General features: G+C 52.6%; 1 protein-coding gene across 1 annotated transcript in view; it reads left to right on the plus strand.

Moving 5' to 3' along the window:
• ABCD1 (ATP binding cassette subfamily D member 1) overlaps window positions 1–22,309 on the plus strand; it is a 209,234-nt gene that overhangs the window by 47,077 nt on the left and 139,848 nt on the right. Inside the window, exon 4 of the mRNA XM_078664579.1 lies at window positions 169–337. Coding sequence (XP_078520705.1) covers window positions 169–337 — 169 coding nt within the window. The remainder of the gene's footprint in view (window positions 1–168; window positions 338–22,309) is intronic.

Here is a 22,309-nt window from a genome sequence, read left to right on the forward strand (position 1 = left end):
TCCCTCAGAGCAGCTAGCTTGAGAGCAGCACAGGGCTGGCCTGTAGGCAGGCAGCTATCCAGGAGGGACTATACAGCATCAGAGTGGACAGACAGAGGAGATGTTTGGGAAAGGTGGTGTCTGCAGTCTCTGCTTGTGATGTTTTATGACACTGAGCTCTGTGCCTAGGTGACTGAGCTGGCAGGATACACGGCGCGGGTGCACGAGATGTTCCAGGTTTTTGAGGACGTGCAGAAGGGGGTATTCAAGCGGCCTGGGGACCCAATGGCAATACTCCCGGAGGAAAAAGGCGTCCTGAAGCATGGGATCCGGATAGAAGGACCCTTGGAGATCAAAGGTGAGGCTCTGGTGGGCATGAGTCTAGTGCCAGGTGGCTCTTTGGTTCTTCTAGCTTCTCTCTACCCTAAGGTGGGCTGCCCTGGGGGTAGAAAGGTCTCCAACAGGGAGCTCTTCTCTAATTCACAAGCATCATTTGTCTGCTGTAGCAATGCATGTTCCAAGCCTGTGGCTCAGAGACATGTCCACGGAAGAGAGTGATGGTCACTGCTAGATGGATCACCTTTCAGTCTTTGCCTCAGTAGAGGCCTCTGCACCCAAAGAGGAGGCTTCAGCAGTCAGAGGCATCCGCGCACACACAGAGGAGGCATCAGAGGTGTCATCACATTTTGCCCTTTGCAGAAGCATCATCACACCGGGGCCTTTGCAGAGGCGTCATCATACTGTGGCCTTTGCAGAGGCGAAAGGCATCATAATAATAATAATACAGATTCTTGTATAGCGCGAACAGCTACCTCACAAAGAGGTGTCCCGGCGCCATCTCACTGAGGCCTTTGCAGAGGCGTCGTCACACTGAGGCCTTTGCAGAGGCGTCGCCACACTGAGGCCTTTGCAGAGGCGTCGCCACACTGAGGCCTTTGCAGAGGCGTCGTCACACTGAGGCCTTTGCAGAGGCGTCGTCACACTGAGGCCTTTGCAGAGGCGTCGTCACACTGAGGCCTTTGCAGAGGCGTCGTCACACTGAGGCCTTTGCAGAGGCGTCGTCACACTGAGGCCTTTGCAGAGGCGTCGTCACACTGAGGCCTTTGCAGAGGCGTCGTCACACTGAGGCCTTTGCAGAGGCGTCGTCCCACTGAGGCCTTTGCAGAGGCGTCGTCCCACTGAGGCCTTTGCAGAGGCGTCGTCCCACTGAGGCCTTTGCAGAGGCGTCGTCCCACTGAGGCCTTTGCAGAGGCGTCGTCCCACTGAGGCCTTTGCAGAGGCGTCGTCCCACTGAGGCCTTTGCAGAGGCGTCGTCCCACTGAGGCCTTTGCAGAGGCGTCGTCCCACTGAGGCCTTTGCAGAGGCGTCGTCCCACTGAGGCCTTTGCAGAGGCGTCGTCCCACTGAGGCCTTTGCAGAGGCGTCGTCCCACTGAGGCCTTTGCAGAGGCGTCGTCCCACTGAGGCCTTTGCAGAGGCGTCGTCCCACTGAGGCCTTTGCAGAGGCGTCGTCCCACTGAGGCCTTTGCAGAGGCGTCGTCCCACTGAGGCCTTTGCAGAGGCGTCGTCCCACTGAGGCCTTTGCAGAGGCGTCGTCCCACTGAGGCCTTTGCAGAGGCGTCGTCCCACTGAGGCCTTTGCAGAGGCGTCGTCCCACTGAGGCCTTTGCAGAGGCGTCGTCCCACTGAGGCCTTTGCAGAGGCGGCGTCCCACTGAGGCCTTTGCAGAGGCGTCGTCCCACTGAGGCCTTTGCAGAGGCGGCGTCCCACTGAGGCCTTTGCAGAGGCGGCGTCCCACTGAGGCCTTTGCAGAGGCGGCGTCCCACTGAGGCCTTTGCAGAGGCGGCGTCCCACTGAGGCCTTTGCAGAGGCGGCGTCCCACTGAGGCCTTTGCAGAGGCGGCGTCCCACTGAGGCCTTTGCAGAGGCGGCGTCCCACTGAGGCCTTTGCAGAGGCGGCGTCCCACTGAGGCCTTTGCAGAGGCGGCGTCCCACTGAGGCCTTTGCAGAGGCGGCGTCCCACTGAGGCCTTTGCAGAGGCGGCGTCCCACTGAGGCCTTTGCAGAGGCGGCGTCCCACTGAGGCCTTTGCAGAGGCGGCGTCCCACTGAGGCCTTTGCAGAGGCGGCGTCCCACTGAGGCCTTTGCAGAGGCGGCGTCCCACTGAGGCCTTTGCAGAGGCGGCGTCCCACTGAGGCCTCTGCAGAGGCGTCTGCACACAAAGAAGTCTTCTGCGGAGGTGTCGGCACACAAAGAAGTCTTCTGCGGAGGCGTCGGCACACAAAGAAGTCTTCTGCGGAGGCGTCGGCACACAAAGAAGTCTTCTGCGGAGGCGTCGGCACACAAAGGTCTTCTGCGGAGGTGTCGGCACACAAAGAAGTCTTCTGCGGAGGTGTCGGCACACAAAGAAGTCTTCTGCGGAGGTGTCGGCACACATAGAGAAGGCCTCTGAGGGGGCATCAGGACACACAGAGGAGGACTCAGGGGAGGCGTCAGCGCATAGAGAGGTGGCGTCAAAGGCGTGGTCACACACATGCGGCGTCAAAGGCGTCGTCACACACACAGGCGGCGTCAAAGGCGTCGTCACACACACATGCGGCATCAAAGGCGTCGTCACATACACATGCGGCATCAAAGGCGTCGTCACACACCCAGGCAGCATCAAAGGCGTCAGCACACACACACAGGCGTCGTCGTCAAAGGCGTCAGCACACACACACAGGCGTCGTCGTCAAAGGTGTCAGCACACACACACACACAGGCGTCGTCAAAGGCGTTGGCTCACACACAGGCGCCGTCACACACACAGGCGGCATCAAAGGCATCGGCACACACACAGGCGGCATCAAAGGCATCGGCACACACACAGGCGGCATCAAAGGCATCGGCACACACACACAGGCGGCATCAAAGGCATCGGCACACACACAGGCGGCATCAAAGGCATCGGCACACACACAGCGGCATCGGCACACACAGGCAGTGTCAAGGGCGTCTGCGCGCACACACACACACACGGCGGCATCAAAGACGTCGGCACACACAGAGGTGGCGTCAAAGGCATCAGCACACACAGAGTCCTCAACAGCCACAAGTCGGATAGACCTTCCCGATGTTACACACAGGCACAGCCACTGCTGCTGGAGCAGACAGGCCATCTCCTTGAAATGCAGCCGCCCACGATGGCATTAGTGTGGGGCAGGAGCTAGTAATTCACCCTTCTCTTCCAGGGGATCCTCATCAATAGTCATAAGCATTAGAATATTCCCGCCCATGTGCGGGACCCCGGAAACACTATATTATATGTGCCCCACATATATATATACTCATATATATATATATATATATATATATATATATATATATATATATATATATATATATATATATATAACATGCAATAGCAGCCAATAGAAACAGAGCTGAAATATGCTGTGTAGAATTTCCACCATACATGTAATAATAATAAGCATTAGAAACATGAGAAGCAACAATAAAGTTTGTTTAGAAATTGTTTTAATGCACAGAAAGCAGCAGAAATTCTTATAACTCACTGGAAGCATAGAAAGCTCCCAGGCTGCATTGCAAACACACAGTCTAAAAAGACTGTAAAAGCTAACCTGTAGCTGCATAGCAATAAACTGACACCGTGCCTTTAAGGCACTCATGACCCCCAGTATCCCATCATGCCTCAGGGGTGACAGTTAGGTCAGTTGTTCTTTCCGGCTCCTTCAGAGAAGGACCCTGGTTACACAGCTCCACTAATTTTTCTGTTTTTTGACAGAAAAACTCTTCACTTTTGACAATTTTTTGTTCTTACTCGACATTTAACATCTAGTCAAGTAAGACACTGTCTTTTTCAGTCAATTTGGTGAGCATTTTCTCCTGAAAATGCCTTCACTCTTTGACAAATGCCCTTCTTGTGGCAACAAGAAGGCCAAGTCAGACAACCACGACGTCTGTATCCTGTGTCTGCCTGAGGAACATGATCCAGGCACCTGTCCTCATTGTGAACACCTGTCAGGAAGAACTTTAAAAGACAGGGAGAGGATTCGCATTTATGGCCTAGCTCATAGGTCATCAAGAGGAAGATCTCCGGTGAGGAAGGGATCCAAGAAGACTCATTCAGCTTCCAGAAAGAAGTCTTCACACCCCTCACCCTCAGCGTCGGGCTCGGCGCTGAGAAAAGAACCACCGGTGGATCATTCATCGTCTAATTTACCGTCAACGGCGGGCTCGCCGTCGAAGAGAAGACCAGGTACGTCGACGGCGTCGAAGGATCCAGTTCCATCGTCGAAATCCCCTCCGCCGGCGTCAACAGGGCGACATCCGACGTCGAGGAAGGGAACTCCGCCACCGTCAACCGGGCGACGGTCGGCGTCGAATTCCAAGACCCCTCCGCCGTCGTCAACCAGGCGACGACCGGCGTCGAAGGAGGTCACCCCTCCGCCGTCGTCATCCAGACGTCGACCGGCGTCGAAGTGTGACTCCTCCGCCGTCGTCGAAGAAGCGACGTTCGGCGTCGAGGACCAAGACCCCTCCGCCGTCGACAGGGAAGAGTCGATCGGCGTCGAGGAGGCAGTCTCCGTCAGTGTCTCGTCAGCTCTCGGCGTCGAGGGTGTCCAATACCCCTCCACCGTCGTCGCACAGACATTCGACGTCGAGGCAGAAAACTCTGTCGACGGCTGATCATCACCCTTCGACGTCGAGAGAAAGACCTCCGTCGTCGATTGGACATCGTCAATCGACGTCGAAGCTGGGTGCTTTGTTGACGACAGGACATCGTCGTTCGACGTCGAGACTCCCGTCGACGACTGGGCATCGTCGTTCGACGTCGAGAGAGAGGGCTCCGTTGACGGCCGGTACTCGCCGTTCGACGTCGAGACATGGAACTCCGTCGGCGGCTGCTCATCGCCGCTCGACGTCGAGAGACCATACATCCTCGCATAGACATTCAAAAACAAGATTGTTTGATCCGCCGACTCCCCGAAAGCACTCGACGTCTAGATGTTCAGATGTGGTGATGGTAACGGAGTCAGCTTCCCGTCATTCCACCTCAAGGTCCTCTGGCTCCTCAACTGCATCGTCGAAGTCCAGAAGTCCGGTACGCAAATCACCTGAGCGTCGGACGGACCCTTGGGCGGATAAAGTCAGACTGTCACCTAGATGGTACAGGTCTTTGGACCATTGGAGAGATTCTGGGGCTGCAAAGCGTATGCAGGACTATGCCAGCTCGCAGCACAGGTCTCCTCTTCAGGATCTGGTGGAGGAGATGGACAAGCATAGCCCTCCCAGGCGCAAATCTCCTGTGAGAACACCAACCAGATCTCCCAGAAGGCCCCGATCTCCCAGAAAAGAACCAGAGGAGCGGGTCAGGTCTCGCTCTCCTAGACGAGAAGAGCGTTCGAAACGATCAAAAGAGAGGAGGCACAGTGTTCACCGTAGACGTCGACAAACTCCGTCTACTTCATCTACCTCTTCTACCAGGTCTTCCAAGAGGGACTACTCCCCTACTTTGACGGACAGTCCTACGTCCCAATCCTCCCCAGTGGATGACATTGGCACGTATCTGGATGTCTTGCAAAGAGGAGCTCAGAAGCTGAGCATTGAAATGTCTGTCCCTCAGGTTACAACGACAGTCATTTTTGAGACTTTACACAAAAAGGCGATCACCCGTCCTCTACTACCATTAGTCCCGGGGATTATGGATCCTGTCAAGGAGGTATTCCTAACTCCGGCGGCTATCAGAGCTGTGCCAGCCCGCATCCAGAAGAAATACAAACCGGCCTCTTCTGACCCGGTTTTTGTAAGATCTGACCCTCCAGCAGACTCTGTAATTGTGGCGGCGGCGAGGAAGACACATGCAGTTGCCGGTTCTTCTTCAGTCCCCCCAGACAAGGACAGCAAGACTCAAGACTCCTGGGGTCGCAAAGTTTGCAACTCAGCTGCTTCGACTCTTAAGGTTTCTAGTGCGGCTGCACTTCTGGGTCGATACGACAGAGCCTTATGGGACTCTATGGAAAGGTTCAAAGCCAAGCTGCCAAAAGAAGACCAGCAGGATTTTGAAGAGACCGTGACTGAAGGATGTCTGGTGGCGAACCAGATGATAAGCACGGCTGCGGATGGTGCTGTCCTGGCGGCGCACTCCTATTCTCATGGGGTTTGTGCCAGGAGATCGGCATGGTTGCGCCTGACAGGCCTGAAGCCGGATGCTCAACATCGCATCCTTAATCTCCCCTTTTCGGGTTCCGCTCTCTTCGGGGAGCATGCTGACAAAGAAATGACCCGAATGAAGACGGAACTGGACACAGTGAAAGCGGTGGGCTTGGAAAAGAAGAAAGAGTTCAAGCGCCGTTTCAAGCCCAACAGGGGGAGAGGGGCTCAACAGAGGGTTCAAACCCCTCAATGGTCCCAAAGTAAAACCCAAGGAAAACTCCAGTTTCGAGGTAAACCTGGCAGAGGTAGAGGAGGTCATCAGCAATCCTCTAACACCACAAGAGGAGGAAAAGCCTGATCAGTGGCTTCCTCTGGCGCTGTTGCCCACTCCAGTGGGAGGAAGTGCTTCACAACACCTGGCAGAGTGGGTCAGCATCACCAAGGATCAGTGGGTGCTGAATATACTGCGCAATGGATACAGGCTACGTTTCCGTGCCCCTCCAAAGAGCATTCCTCCAAAGAGCGCTTACCCTCATCAACTAAGCTTGCTCCGAAGAGAGGTAAAAGTCCTACTACAAAAAAGAGCGATAGAGGAGGTTCCTCTCGCTCAAAGAGGAAAGGGAGTTTACTCCAGGTACTTTCTTGTCCCCAAAAAAGATCAGGAGGACAAGTTCAGACCAATACTCGATCTACGACTTCTAAACAAGGTCATCGTCAGAGAAAAGTTTCGCATGTTGGCACTTCACCAAATATGCCCACATCTTCAAGTCGGAGATTGGATGTGTTCGGTGGACCTACAAGATGCGTACTTTCACATCCCTATTGCTCTACAACATCGCAAGTACTTAAGGTTTGTCGTAGGGAACAAACACTATCAGTACACAGTGCTACCCTTCGGTCTCAAGTCCGCACCACGAGTCTTCACCAAATGCATGGCAGTGGTGGCGGCTTTTCTTCACAAGAAGGGGCTCTTCATCTACCCGTACCTGCACGACTGGCTCCTGAAAGGTCCATCTCCAGCGCAGGTAAAACACGATCTACATCTGTGTCTACTCCAGTTGCACAGGCTCGGCCTCCATGTGAACCTGGAGAAGTCAGTCCAGCGGCCTACTCCATCAATCCACTACCTAGGCTCCGTTCTGGACACAAAAGTGGGAAAAGCGTTTCCTTCGGAGGAGAGACTTTTTTCCATGAACCAGAAACGTGGAATCCTGCTGAAATCTCTGCTTCCAACAGCACGAGAAGTAGCATCCCTGCTAGGTTCCATGGCGTCCTGCATCTTTCTCATCCCAAACGCCAGGCTAAGAATGCGTCCTCTACAGCAGGCTCTGGAGGATCAATGGGACCAGGCGACAGATCTTTGGGAGGATCGCATCAAACTCTCCCAAGCGACAAAAGATGCCATCAAATGGTGGACACGGAGAAAGAATCTGCTGGTGGGGGTTCGGTTTCACCAGCCTCTTCCGACCCAGTCGATAGTGACGGATGCCTCTCTGCAAGGTTGGGGAGCGCATATGGGTCCGCTTCAGATTCAAGGCCTGTGGTCTGCGCAGGAGCAGACATACCACATCAATATGCTGGAACTCAGAGCGGTATTCCTGGCTCTCAAAGCCTTTTTACCAGCGATAGAGTCCAACTCAGTCCTAGTTCAGACGGACAACACGACCACCATGTTCTATCTGAACAAACAAGGAGGCACAAGGTCTCGCCCTCTGTCTCGAGAGGCTCAGGCAATCTGGCATTGGCTCCTCTCTCGACGCCTCACGATAGTGGCGGTGCACCTTCCAGGCGAGTTGAACGTAAAAGCAGACGCACTCAGCAGGCACTTCGAAGATCAGCCAGACTGGGTGCTACACGACGAAGTAGTGGAAGAGCTTTTTCGTTGCTGGGGTCGTCCAACCATAGATTTGTTTGCAGATGACAAACTCCAAATGCCACGCCTTCGCGTCCAGGTTCCACCGACCAGGGACGCAGGGGAATGCTCTGCTGATGGATTGGTCAGGGTCATTCGCTTACGCGTTTCCTCCCCTGGCTCTGATTCCGAGAGTAGTTTCCAAGCTCTGCAGGTCGAACATGGAAATGATCCTGATAGCTCCGGATTGGCCGCGGCAGTGGTGGTACCCGGACCTTCTACATCTGTCTGTGTGTCCACACAGACTCCCTTGCAGGCCGGACCTGTTGAGCAAGATGAACGGGAGGATAATGCACCCCAACCTCCCATCATTGAACCTAACAGCATGGCTCCTGAGGTCCTGCAATATGGACATTTGAACTTGCCTCCTGAGTGCATGAACATTTTAAAGGAGTCTAAGAGACCTTCCACGAGAGCGTCCTATGCGTTTAAGTGGAAGAGGTTTTTCCTATGGTGTAGGGATCACCACTTTGATCCGACTAAAGGACAGGAGGACGTCATCTTGCCATACCTCCTTTCCCTAGCTACTGCTGGTTTAAAATACGCTTCTATTAGGGTGCATTTGTCAGCCATAGTGGCATACAGAAAATCACCAGATCAGGTTTCTTTCTTTCAGATTCCAGTGGTGTGAGAAGTTGGCCTGATATGCAGTGCTCACTATTCTAGTGATCACTATGTATCAGTCCAAACAACCCTTATTGATGATTGGTTGTAAGTCAACCTTATAGACCAGCTATCCTAGTAGCATGGATATGAGCAGTCTAAGGCTAAGACTCTAGAGGGCGTGTTAAGCCAGCTGTTTTACCATCACATTACCCCTTGAACACCCAGTGAAAGGACACCACACAAGTTGTTATGAAAATAAACAGTGTATTTATTTATAACAAGACTACCCTGGCTCTTTATGAGACAGGAAGCTAAGCACACAACAAAACTCTTATAAAGTCGCACAATTTACACAAATGCCCGAGGGGCACGAAAAACCATATACTCTAAAAGTGGAATGCGAATTACTAGCAGGTAAGTAACGATTCTCAGAGGCTTTAGAAATGCTAGGCCTACGATACTGAACACTCAGGTTAGGAGCAGGAGGCCTAGGGACACCACGTGCAGAGTGGGAACTCTCACGCGTAAGGCGGGAAAAAGCCTATGGAAGCTAGTATTCACAAAGTTAGTGTTCTTGGGCGAACCCGACTAGGTAGGTCAAAAACGAAAGTGGATCTGGACCCTTGGATAGTGAGGCTATGCTGAGGCACCGAAATGCCGAAGTTACCTAGCCCAGGGGCTGCAGCTGCATAGGTCTGAAAAGACGTCGGGATTCTCCGTTGACGAACCAGGAGCCTGAAGGAAAGGAGTTGCTGGCAGGCGACCAGTGAAGATTGTTCGGGTGATCCAAGCCTGGATCGAAGATAGATGACACCTGAAAGCAGAGGGGACCAAGTTCGTGACTACTAGCCAGTAGTCAGGTGGCACCAGGAGGGCACCGGATGGTAGTCACCTCGACTAGGTGAGTGGGCGACGCTGGGCTCTGTAGTCTCACGGACCAGGAGGCGTTGTCGGCGACCAGGATGGAGGTACGAGCTGTCCCACGATGGATGATGCTCTCGACGTCGCTGGACCCAGGATTGGGGCAACAAGTCTTGGCAAATTCAAGCCCACGCGGTGGACCTAAAATGGCGTCTGGAGTGGACCAGGAGGGTCCGGGGTGCTCCTCTCTTGGAAGGGAGCAAGGGCCAGTCTGGAGCAACCAGACCAGCAACAGTGATGTCGTCGGGCGTCGTTAAGAAGGCCACAAGCCAGCGGGCTAGTAGCCAAACAACGCGGTGAGCAGCAAAAAGCAGAAGGGCCCCACGCAGATCGTGGAGATGCTGGGAGGCTGAACTTCGGTGCTGGGGCTGCTCAGGGTCGGGGCTTCTCGGACCCCAAAGCACTCACCAGAGGATCCCTCGGCGGTCGTGCTGGAAAGAAGTCGTGCAGTCTTGAAGATGGCCGGTCCCTCGAGGTCTCGTCGCACCCACGGTTCTCAGCTTAGCTGTAGAGGTGGGTAGAGGTCAGAGGTGCCAGGGAAGCCGGTTCTCGTCGAGCTGGGCAGTCAGATTCCGGAGGAAGGACTTGCAGCAGACCGCAGTGTTCTTAAGATGGTGCCTGCGGATGCAGGGTGACTACTCCTTGGTCACAAGGAAGAATCTTGAGGAAGAAATCTTGATGTCCTTTCGTAGAAAGTCGTGTCTTGATTCCAAAGATGATCTAATTTGGAAGGGGGCCTGCTCCTACCTTTATCTTGGAAAAGGGGGCTGGCACGCGACTAAGTCCTGCCCTATGGGTGGGACCAGGAGGGGGGTGGTTACACCCCTCTCCTTTGGCGGGCTTTCCCCAGCTCAGGGGCTGGTGTGCCCCTGGAACTGGTTCAAGCCGGCCTATGCACAGTGAGCACCGGGGTGCCACTTGCAGTCACCTTCCTCTGTAGCCCTGCCTACCTGGAATACACAAAACCTTGTCTGTGACTGTAGGAGAGTAGGGTCTGCAATCCTATGATCACCCAGATTTTTGCTTTTTGCTGCACTGGTTTACGACTTTCCCTGGCTGTGGGCCTGCTAATCAGACCCACAGCCTAGCTGTTCTCTCTATCCAAATTGTACTCAGGTACTGAATTGGCACTGGGCCCTCTCCAAGTCCCTGTACCCAGGGCTGAGGTGCACCCAGAAGTCTCCCAGGGGCTGAAGCATGTATTGTGCCACCCCTGGATTGACTAACTAAAACTGACACAACTGGCTGCACGACAGCTGGGGCAAGGTGGTGTACTCACCCTTTGCTTTAGATATAGTATACCTATATCTAACCCTAAAATGGACACACAGATCTCCTATCAGTCACTCCTATGGCAGGCCTTAACAATCCTGAAGGCAGAGTGCTTGGAATCGTGTGAGATGGTGCTCTGGCATGAGCTGAGCCTGTCTGCGGCTTTCGGGATCCATCCCTTAGCCGTTTCCATGATATCGCATACCATATACTCTTAAGTGCATTATAATCCTCGCGGTTAAATGCCAACTCTGGTATCGCTTTATCAAAACATGTCGAGTAAGGTGTCATACGAATTGGAATACTAACCCCTCGCCAATGCTGGCGACGGGGTTAGCATTCCACCCTTCTAGAGGGACACGACATGCATGTAACCTATAACCCGGTTAAAAGTCAGACAGAGCCTTAGCATCCACAAAATGGATGCTGCCACCGAGACACAAGTCTGCCCTCCTGCTGCTGGGAGTCCTCCCAGAGCAGGAGATAAGGACAAAGGGTTTCCTGCCAGGGGCGGTGCCAGCACCGTCCCAGACAGGGTTTTGTGTATTGTAGGTAGGCAGGGCTTTAGAGGAAGGTGACTGCACGTGGCACCCCGGTGCTCACTGTGCATAGGCTGGCTGGAACCAGTTCCAGGGACACTCCAGACCCTGTGCTGGGGAAAAGCCCGCCAAGGAAGTGGGTGTAACCACCCCCCTCCTGGTCCCACCCATAGGGCAGGACTTAGTCGCGTGCCAGCCCCCTTTTCCCAGATAAAGGTAGAGACTGGCCCCCTTCCAAATCAGATCATCTTTGAATCCTGAAACTACTTTCCACGAAAGGAACTCAAGACTTCTTCCTAAGATTTCTCCCTTGTGACTAAGGAGTAGTCACCCTGCAGCACGTCCTTCCTCCGGAATCCGACTGCCCAGCTTGACGAGAACCGGCTTCCCTGGCACCTCTGACCTCTACCTACATCATCAGTCACGCTGAGATTCGTGGGTGTGACGAGACCTCGAGGGACCGGCCATCTTCAAGACTGCACGACTTCTGCACAGCAAGCCCACCGAGTAATTTCCTGGTGAGTGCTTTGGGGTCCGAGAAGCCCCCACCCTGAGCAGCTCCAGCACCGAAGAGCAGCCCCCCAGCATCTCCACGATCGGCGTGGGGCCCTTCTGCTTTTGCTTTGCTCACCGCGTTGTTTGGCTACTAGCCCGCTGGCTTGTGGCCTTCTGAACGACGCCCGACGACATTTCTGCTGCTGGTCTGGTTGCTCCAGACTGGCCCTTGCTTCCCTCCATCGGAGAAGTACCCTGGACCCTCCTGGTCCGCCCAAGACGCCATTTTAGGTCCACCGCGTGGGCCTTGCATTTGCCAAGACTTGTTGCCCAACCCTGGGTCCAGCGACGTCGACAGCAAGAACCTTCGTGGGACAGCTCGCACCTCCATCCTGGTCGCCGACAACGCCTCCTGGTCCGAGAGACTGCAGAGCCCAGCAGCGCCCACTCACCTGACTGCGGTGACTTCGCCCGGTGCCATCCTGGTGCCCACTTAATCACTGGCTAGTGATTCAAGAACTTGGTCCCCTCTGCTTTCATGTTTTCTTCTTCATTGATCCAGGCTTGGATCCATCGAACTTTCCTTCACTGGTCGCCTGCCAGCAACTTCTTCCTCCCAGGCTCCTGGTCCGGCAACGAGATTCCCGACGTCTTTTCAGACCTATGCAGCTGCAGCCCCTGGGCTAGGTAACTTCGGCAGCACTTCGGTGTCCCAGCATAGCCTCACTATCCTAGGGTCAGGATCCACTGTCGTTTTCTCCCTACCAGGTCGGGTTCGCCCGTGAACACTAACTTTGCCTTTACTAGCCTCCATAGACTTTGTCCCGCATCCCGCGTGAGAGTGCACACTCTGCACCCGAGTCCCCTAGGTCTCCTAGAAGTAATCTAACGATTCCCTAGTCAAGTCCTAGCGATTCCAAAGCCTATTAGTACTGTACTTACCTGCTAGTAATTTCGCATTCCACTTTTAGAATATATGGTTTTTCGTGCCCCTCGGGCATTTGTGTATAACGTGCTAACTTAAGTATTTTCATAAGAGTTTTGTTGTGTGCTTAGCACCCTGTCCTCATAAAGAGTACAGGGTTGTTGTGATTCTAATAAATACATTGTTTATTTTCATAACACTTGTGTGGTGTCCTTTCACTGGGTGTTCAAGGGGTAATGTGATGGTAAAACAGCTGGCTTAACACGCCCTCTAGAGTCTTAGCCTTAGACTGCTCGTATCCATGCTACTAGGATAGCTGGTCTATAAGGTTGACTTACAACCAATCATCAATAAGGGTTGTTTGGACTGATACATAGTGATCACTAGAATAGTGAGCACTGCATATCAGGCCAACTTCTCACATTGGTGAGCAGCGGTTGGGATTTGAGCTTGCTGTTGTTTTACCACACATGCCCTAAGAATATCTTGTGAAAGATCACATAAGTACTAAAGGTACATATAACTTAGCTTAGAATACTCTGAGTTCTACTGAACCAGCTGTTGTAGCTCCTAGGGCCTAGCACACCCTAAACTACAACTCTAGCAAGGGATCAGTAGGCAAACATAGTGTAGGTAAGTGCACCACTTACACCTCACTAGAAAAGCATGTCGACTCAGGGAGACTCTACTGAGACTCCCCTGGTCAGTGATGACCCTCCACAGGTCACTTCAAGATATGCAGCTCTCAGCTTCCAGGAGATGAGACAGATCTGTGTCTCCAGGAAACTGAAGCAGGGGTCTAACCCCACAATTCCCTTTCTGATAGGTCTCTTAGAGACATATGATGCCAGAAAGATTTCTCAGTTACATGAGAATATGCCAGCCTTAGAGGGAACCTCTGGGGATCCAGACCTCCCCAACACTGATACTGCAGTTGAGGAGGAGGAGGGTCAGGAGGAACTCTCTGGGGATGAGGTAGACAAAGGTCTTGAGGTAGTCAGAAGGCTAACCAGGGCCAACTTAGACTTACTTGGGCTAGGATCTGGGGGACCCCCAGTACTAACCCGAAGTGGGCCTAACCTTGGAGTTAGGAGAGATAGATCTCTTTCTAGGGACTCCAATAGATCTCTGCACTCTAATGCCTCTTCTCAGGGGAGAAGGAATCCTCCACAGAGGAGATTTACTTCCCCTCAGAGAAGGGAGCATGAAGCTAGGATGAGACAAGCTGAACTGAGGATTGAAAGGGAAGAACTTGCCCTGGCCAAAGAGAAGCTTGCCTTTGCTAGAGAGCAGCAGATGAGTGGGTTAGCACCCACTGGTGGCAGCAATCTCCCAAGAGATAGAGAGAAGGGTTTAGATACTAAACACCTGACTAAAATAGTGCCCCCCTTTAAGCAAGTTGATGATATCCAGAAATGGATGGCTGCTCTGGAGAGGGCCTGCACTGTGCAGTGCATTCCCCAGAGTCAGTGGGCAGCTATACTGTGGCTCTCCTTTGATGGTAAAGGTAGAGATAAGCTCCTCACTACAAGAGTGGAGGATGCTAACAATTACCAGGTCCTGAAGAATACACTGGTTGATGGGTTTGGTTTAACCGCTGAGCAGTACAGGTTGCTGTTCAGAGACACCCAGAAAACTCAGTCTCAGGACTGGTCTGACTTTGTGGATTGTGCCACTAAGGCTTTGGAGGGCTGGTTGCTGGGTAGCAAGGTTACAGATTACACAGGATTGTATAATCTAATGATGAGAGAACAAATTTTAAACAATTGTCAGAACCAATTGCTGCACCAGCACCTTGTTGATTCAGATCTGACCTCTCCCCAAGAATTGGGAAAGAAGGCAGACAAATGGGTCAGGACAAGGATCAAGCAGAACCAGAACCAGAACCAGGGTGGTCAGAAGAAAGCAGACCAGAAGGGTAATGTTAAGAATGAGCAAAATGACCAGAAGTCTTCACCAGGTCCCCAACAAACCAAAGAGGGTGGGGGTCAGGCTTCCCAGAAGAAGAAGACTCAAGAAGGCCAGTCAAAAAGGTGGTGCCAGTACTGCAAAAGTAAATCTCACTGGTTTAGTGAGTGCACCAAAAGAGGAGGACAAACTCCTGCCACTACAGCCCCTAAGGCAACTGCACCCCCTAGTACAGTCAGTAGTGGTAGTGTACCTCCCAAGGCATTAGTTGGGTTAACCTTGGGTACTGAGGGGTCTGACAACTTAGTTGGCACACTCACTCAGGCTGTCCTTGTCTGTACAGGGGATATGGATATGTCCCCTGAGATAAGTCCCAATACTTTGGGCAAATACAGACAGACACCTTTAATAAATGGCAAAATGGCTCAGGCCTATAGGGACACTTGTGCCAGTGTCACCATGGTGACACCTAACTTTGTGGACCCTGGACAGATCATGCCAGGTACTGATTTCCTGGTGACCAATGCCAGCAATGTCACTACTAGTCATAGTGTGGCAATTGTAGCTTTCTCCTGGGGTGGAGTGAAGGGACAAAAGAAAGTTGTAGTCAGTTCAGACCTCCCAGTTGATTGTTTGTTGGGCAATGATTTGGAGTCATCACAATGGTCAGAAGTGGAGCAGAGGACTCACATGGAGATGTTAGGCTTGCCAGCACATGTGCTTGCTGTGACTAGGTCACAGGCCAGAAGATGCCCCACTGAACAGGTGCTGGATCCTGAAATTATGGACCAGACACCTTCCAAGAAGAAGAGCAGTAAGGGTAAGGCTTTGCCTTCCCCCTTGCCCCAGGTTGAGGATCAAGTCTCTGAGGAGGCTGATCTAGAAGAGCTGAGGGAAACTGAGCCTAAAGAGCTTGAACTTGATCAAGTTGAGTTTCTGGGCTCAGGGGGACCGTCCAGAGCAGACCTGGGGAAGGAACAGTTGAGCTGCCCTTCCCTTGAACCCCTCAGACAGCAGGCTGCTGCTGAGGCTGCAGGGAATGCCACAGGTGCCCACAGGGTATACTGGGAAGATGGACTCCTGTACTCTGAGTCAAGAGACCCCAAGCCTGGTGCAACCAGGAGGCTGGTCATCCCCTTGTCTCTGAGAGGTTTCCTTCTCACCTTGGCCCATGAGATTCCCCTTGCAGGTCATTTAGGTCAGACAAAGACTTGGGACAGGCTTGTCTCACACTTTCACTGGCCCCATATGAATGAGAATACCAAGGAGTTTTGTCGCTCCTGTGTCACTTGCCAAGCCAGTGGTAAGTCAGGTGGCACAACAAAGGCCCCCCTCATACCACTACCTGTGGTGGGGGTTCCCTTTGAAAGAGTGGGGATTGACATTGTTGGTCCAATGGAACCCCAGACAGCATCAGGGCATAAGTTTATACTGGTGGTGGTGGACCATGCCACCAGGTATCCTGAAGCTATTCCCCTTAGGACCACTACAGCCCCTGTAGTGGCAAGAGCCCTAGTTGGAGTGTTCTCCAGAGTGGGTTTCCCTAAGGAGGTCGTTTCTGACAGAGGTACAAACTTCATGTCAGGATATCTGACTGCCATGTGGAAAGAGTGTGGTGTGAACTACAAGTTCACCACACCCTATCATCCACAATGCAATGGGCTTGTTGAGAGATTCAACAGGACCCTGAAAGGGATGATCCATGGACTACCTGAACCTCTTAGGAGAAGATGGGATGTCCTGATCCCCTGCCTCTTGTTTGCTTACAGAGAGGTCCCACAGAAGGGGGTTGGCTACAGCCCTTTTGAGCTTCTGTATGGGCATCCTGTAAGAGGACCCCTGTGTTTGGTGAAGGAAGGATGGGAGAGACCTCTCAAAAAGCCTGCAACCAACATAGTTGTGAGAAGTTGGCCTGATGTGCAGTGCTCACTATTCTAGTGATCACTATATATCAGTCCAAACAACCCTTATTGATGATTGGTTGTAAGTCAACCTTATAGACCAGCTATCCTAGTAGCATGGATACGAGCAGTCTAAGGCTAAGACTCTAGAGGGCGTGTTAAGCCAGCTGTTTTACCATCACATTACCCCTTGAACACCCAGTGAAAGGACACCACACAAGTGTTATGAAAATAAACAATGTATTTATTAGAATCACAACAACCCTGTACTCTTTATGAGGACAGGGTGCTAAGCACACAACAAAACTCTTACGAAAATACTTTTAAGTTAGCACGTTACACAAATGCCCGAGGGGCACGAAAAACCATATACGCTAAAAGTGGAATGCGAATTACTAGCAGGTAAGTAACGATTCTCAGAGGCTTTGGGATCGCTAGGACTGGACTACTGAACCTTTAGATTACTAGCAGGAGGCCTAGGGAACTCGGGTGCAGAGTGTGCACTCTCACGCGGGATGCGGGACAAAGTCTATGGAAGCTAGAATTCACAAAGTTAGTGTTCACGGGCGAACCCGACCTGGTGGGAAGAAAACGACAGTGGATCCTGACCCTAGGATAGTGAGGCTATGCTGGGACACCGAAGTGCCGAAGTTACCTAGCCCAGGGGCTGCAGCTGCATAGGTCTGAAAAGACGTCGGGGATCTCGTTGCCGGACCAGGAGCCTGGAAGGAAGAAGTTGCTGGCAGGCGACCAGTGAAGGAAAGTTCGATGGATCCAAGCCTGGATCAAGGAAGAAGAAAACCTGAAAGCAGAGGGGACCAAGTTCTTGAATCACTAGCCAGTGATTAAGTGGGCACCAGGATGGCACCGGGCGAAGTCACCGCAGTCAGGTGAGTGGGCGCTGCTGGGCTCTGCAGTCTCTCGGACCAGGAGGCGTTGTCGGCGACCAGGATGGAGGTGCGAGCTGTCCCACGAAGGATGAAGTCTTTGGCGTCGAAGTTACCCAGGATTGGGCAACAAGCCTTGGCTAATTCAAGCCCACGCGGTGGACTCAAAATGGCGTCTTGAGTGGACCAGGAGGGTCCGGGGTGCTCCTCTTCTGGAAGGGAGCAAGGGCCAGTCTGGAGCAACCAGACCAGCAGCAGAAATGTCGTCGGGCGTCGTCAGGAAGGCCACAAGCCAACGGGCTAGTAGCCAAACAACGCGGTGAGCAGCGGAAAGCAGAAGGGCCCCACGCAGATCGTGGAGATGCTGGGGGGCTGCACTTCGGAGCTGGAGCTGCTCAGAGTCGGGGCTTCTCGGACCCCAAAGCACTCACCAGTGGAATACTCGGCGGGCTTGCTGTGCAGAAGTCGTGCAGTCTTGGCGATGGCCGGTCCCTCGAGGTCTCGTCGCACCCACGGTTCTCAGCTGTGCTGTAGAGGTGGGTAGAGGTCAGAGGTGCCAGGGAAGCCGGGTCTCGTCGAGCTGGGCAGTCGGATTCCGGAGGAAGGACGTGCAGCAGACCGCAGTGTTCTGTAGATGGTGCCTGCGGGTGCAGGGTGACTACTCCTTAGTCACAAGGGAGAAATCTTAGGAAGAAGTCTTGAGTTCCTTTCGCAGAAAGTAGTTTCAGGATTCAAAGATGATCTGATTTGGAAGGGGGCCAGTCTCTACCTTTATCCTGTAAAAAGGGGCTGGCACGCGACTAAGTCCTGCCCTATGGGTGGGACTAGGAGGGGGGTGGTTACACCCACTTCCTTGGCGGGCTTTTCCCCAGCACAGGGTCTGGAGTGACCCTGGAACTGGTTCAAGCCGGCCTATGCATAGTGAGCACCGGGGTGCTACTTGCAGTCACCTTCCTCTAAAGCCCTGCCTACCTACAATACACAAAACCCTGTCTGGGACGGTGCTGGCACCGCCCCTGGCAGGAAACCCTTTGTCCTTATCTCCTGCTCTGGGAGGACTCCCAGCAGCAGGAGGGCAGACTTGTGTCTCGGTGGCAGCATCCATTTTGTGGATGCTAAGGCTCTGTCTGACTTTTAACCGGGTTATAGGTTACAGGCATGTCGTGTCCCTCTAGAAGGGTGGAATGCTAACCCCGTCGCCAGAATTGGCGAGGGGTTAGTATTCCAATTCGTATGACACCTTACTCGACATGTTTTGATAAAGCGATACCAGAGTTGGCACATAACCGCGAGGATTATAATGCACTTAAGAGTATATGGTATGCGATATCATGGAAACGGCTAAGGGATGGGTCCCGAAAGCCGCAGACAGGCTCAGCTCATGCCAGAGCACCATCTCACACGATTCCAAGCACTCTGCCTTCAGGATTGTCAAGGCCTGCCATAGGAGTGACTGATAGGAGATCTGTGTGTCCATTTTAGGGTTAGATATAGGTATACTATATCTAAAGCAAAGGGTGTGTACACCACCTTGCCCCAGCTGTCGTGCAGCCAGTTGTGTCAGTTTTAGTTAGTCAATCCAGGGGTGGCATAATACATGCTTCAGCCCCTGGGAGACTTCGGGGTGCACCTCAGCCCTGAGTACAGGGACTTGGAGAGGGCCCAGGGCCAATTCAGTACCTGAGTACAATTTGGATAGAGAGAACAGCTAGGCTGTGGGTCTGATTAGCAGGCCCACAGCCAGGGAAAGTCGTAAACCAGTGCAGCAAAAAGCAAAAATCTGGGTGATCATAGGATTGCAGACCCTACTCTCCTACAATAGTGGACTATGTACTTGGTCTCCGCTCCAGGATGGCTGAGTATATGGAAAAGGCATCCAAAAACCTTGAGGCCAGCCAAGAACTTCAGAAAGCTTGGCATGACCAAAAGGCTGTGCTGACTGTGTACCAGCCAGGACAGAAGGTGTGGGTGCTGGAGCCAGTGGCTCCAGCAGCTCTGAAAGACAAATGGTCTGGGCCCCACACCATCATTGAGCAAAAGGGAGAGGTTACCTACTTGGTGGACCTTGGAACTCCCAGGAGCCCTCTCAGAGTGCTCCATGTTAACAGGCTCACGGCATATGTTGACAGGAAGGACATGAGCTTGCTCATGGCCACAGATGAGGGACAGGAGGAAGAGAGTGACCCTCTCCCAGACCTGCTCACTCAGAATCCTGATGATGGGTCAGTTGATGGTGTTGTCTTTTGTGGCAGCCTCACTGAACATCAGCAACAGGATTGCAGGCAAGTTCTGCAATCCTTCAGACATATGTTCTCTCTGACACCCAGCCAAACTGATTGGTGTACCCATGATGTTGACACTGGAGACAGTCTGCCTGTCAAGAGTAAAATCTACAGACAGCCTGATCATGTTAGAGACTGCATCAAAACTGAAGTGCAGAAAATGTTGGAACTGGGAGTCATTGAGCCCTCAGATAGCCCTTGGGCTAGCCCAGTAGTTCTAGTGCCAAAGCCTCACACCCAGGGTGGTAAGAGAGAGATGAGGTTTTGCGTAGACTACAGAGGCCTCAATGCAGTCACTAAGACTGATGCCCACCCAATACCAAGAGCAGATGAACTTATAGATAAATTGGCTTCTGCCAACTTCTTAAGTACATTTGATTTGACAGCTGGGTATTGGCAAATCAGGTTAGCCGAGGAAGCCAAACCCAAGACAGCATTTTCTACCCCTGGAGGGCATTATCAATTTGTGGTGATGCCCTTTGGACTGAAAAATGCACCTGCCACCTTCCAAAGGTTGGTGAATCAAGTCCTCACTGGGCTGGATGACTTCTGTGCAGCATATCTGGACGATATTGCTGTCTTTAGCTCCACCTGGGAGGATCACCTGGTCCACCTGGGGAAAGTGTTAGAGGCTCTGCAAAAGGCAGGCCTCACTATCAAGGCCACAAAGTGCCAGATAGGGCAGACACAGGTTGTATACCTGGGCCACCTTGTAGGTGGAGGCCAGGTTCAGCCACTGGAGAGTAAGATACAGGCCATCAAGGACTGGACTCCTCCAATCACCCAGACTCAGGTTCGAGCTTTCTTGGGCCTGACTGGGTACTATAGGAAGTTTGTCAGAAATTATGGGTCCATAGTGACCCCCCTTAATGACCTGACAAGCAAGAAGATGCCAAAGAAAGTTCAGTGGACAGCAAGCTGTCAGAAAGCATTCAATGACCTAAAACAGGCCATGTGCACAGCACCTATCCTCAAGAGTCCAGATTACTCCAAGCCATTCATTGTCCAAACAGATGCTTCTGAGTTGGGTGTGGGAGCTGTTCTGTCTCAACTGAATTTTGATGGTAATGATCAGCCTATTGCTTTCATTAGTAGAAGGTTGACACCCAGAGAGAAAAATTGGTCAGCTATTGAGAGGGAGGCCTTTGCTGTGGTCTGGGCCCTGAAGAAGCTGAGGGCCTACTTGTTTGGCACTCACTTCACCATTCAGACAGACCATAAGCCCCTCTTGTGGCTAAATCAGATGAAGGGTGAAAACCCCAAACTGCTTAGGTGGTCCATTTCCCTACAGGGGATGGATTTTACAGTGGAGCATAGACCTGGTACTGATCACAGCAATGCTGATGGGCTCTCCAGGTATTTCCACTTAGAGCAAGAAGACTCACCTGGTCAAGGTTAGTTTATTGTCCCAAAGTTTGGGGGGGGGGGGTCATGTAGGAGAGTAGGGTCTGCAATCCTATGATCACCCAGATTTTTGCTTTTTGCTGCACTGGTTTACGACTTTCCCTGGCTGTGGGCCTGCTAATCAGACCCACAGCCTAGCTGTTCTCTCTATCCAAATTGTACTCAGGTACTGAATTGGCACTGGGCCCTCTCCAAGTCCCTGTACCCAGGGCTGAGGTGCACCCAGAAGTCTCCCAGGGGCTGAAGCATGTATTGTGCCACCCCTGGATTGACTAACTAAAACTGACACAACTGGCTGCACGACAGCTGGGGCAAGGTGGTGTACTCACCCTTTGCTTTAGATATAGTATACCTATATCTAACCCTAAAATGGACACACAGATCTCCTATCAGTCACTCCTATGGCAGGCCTTAACAATCCTGAAGGCAGAGTGCTTGGAATCGTGTGAGATGGTGCTCTGGCATGAGCTGAGCCTGTCTGCGGCTTTCGGGATCCATCCCTTAGCCGTTTCCATGATATCGCATACCATATACTCTTAAGTGCATTATAATCCTCGCGGTTAAATGCCAACTCTGGTATCGCTTTATCAAAACATGTCGAGTAAGGTGTCATACGAATTGGAATACTAACCCCTCGCCAATGCTGGCGACGGGGTTAGCATTCCACCCTTCTAGAGGGACACGACATGCATGTAACCTATAACCCGGTTAAAAGTCAGACAGAGCCTTAGCATCCACAAAATGGATGCTGCCACCGAGACACAAGTCTGCCCTCCTGCTGCTGGGAGTCCTCCCAGAGCAGGAGATAAGGACAAAGGGTTTCCTGCCAGGGGCGGTGCCAGCACCGTCCCAGACAGGGTTTTGTGTATTGTAGGTAGGCAGGGCTTTAGAGGAAGGTGACTGCACGTGGCACCCCGGTGCTCACTGTGCATAGGCTGGCTGGAACCAGTTCCAGGGACACTCCAGACCCTGTGCTGGGGAAAAGCCCGCCAAGGAAGTGGGTGTAACCACCCCCCTCCTGGTCCCACCCATAGGGCAGGACTTAGTCGCGTGCCAGCCCCCTTTTCCCAGATAAAGGTAGAGACTGGCCCCCTTCCAAATCAGATCATCTTTGAATCCTGAAACTA

Source organism: Lissotriton helveticus, chromosome 10 (assembly GCF_964261635.1).
Source record: "Lissotriton helveticus chromosome 10, aLisHel1.1, whole genome shotgun sequence".
Taxonomy (NCBI): domain Eukaryota; kingdom Metazoa; phylum Chordata; class Amphibia; order Caudata; family Salamandridae; genus Lissotriton; species Lissotriton helveticus.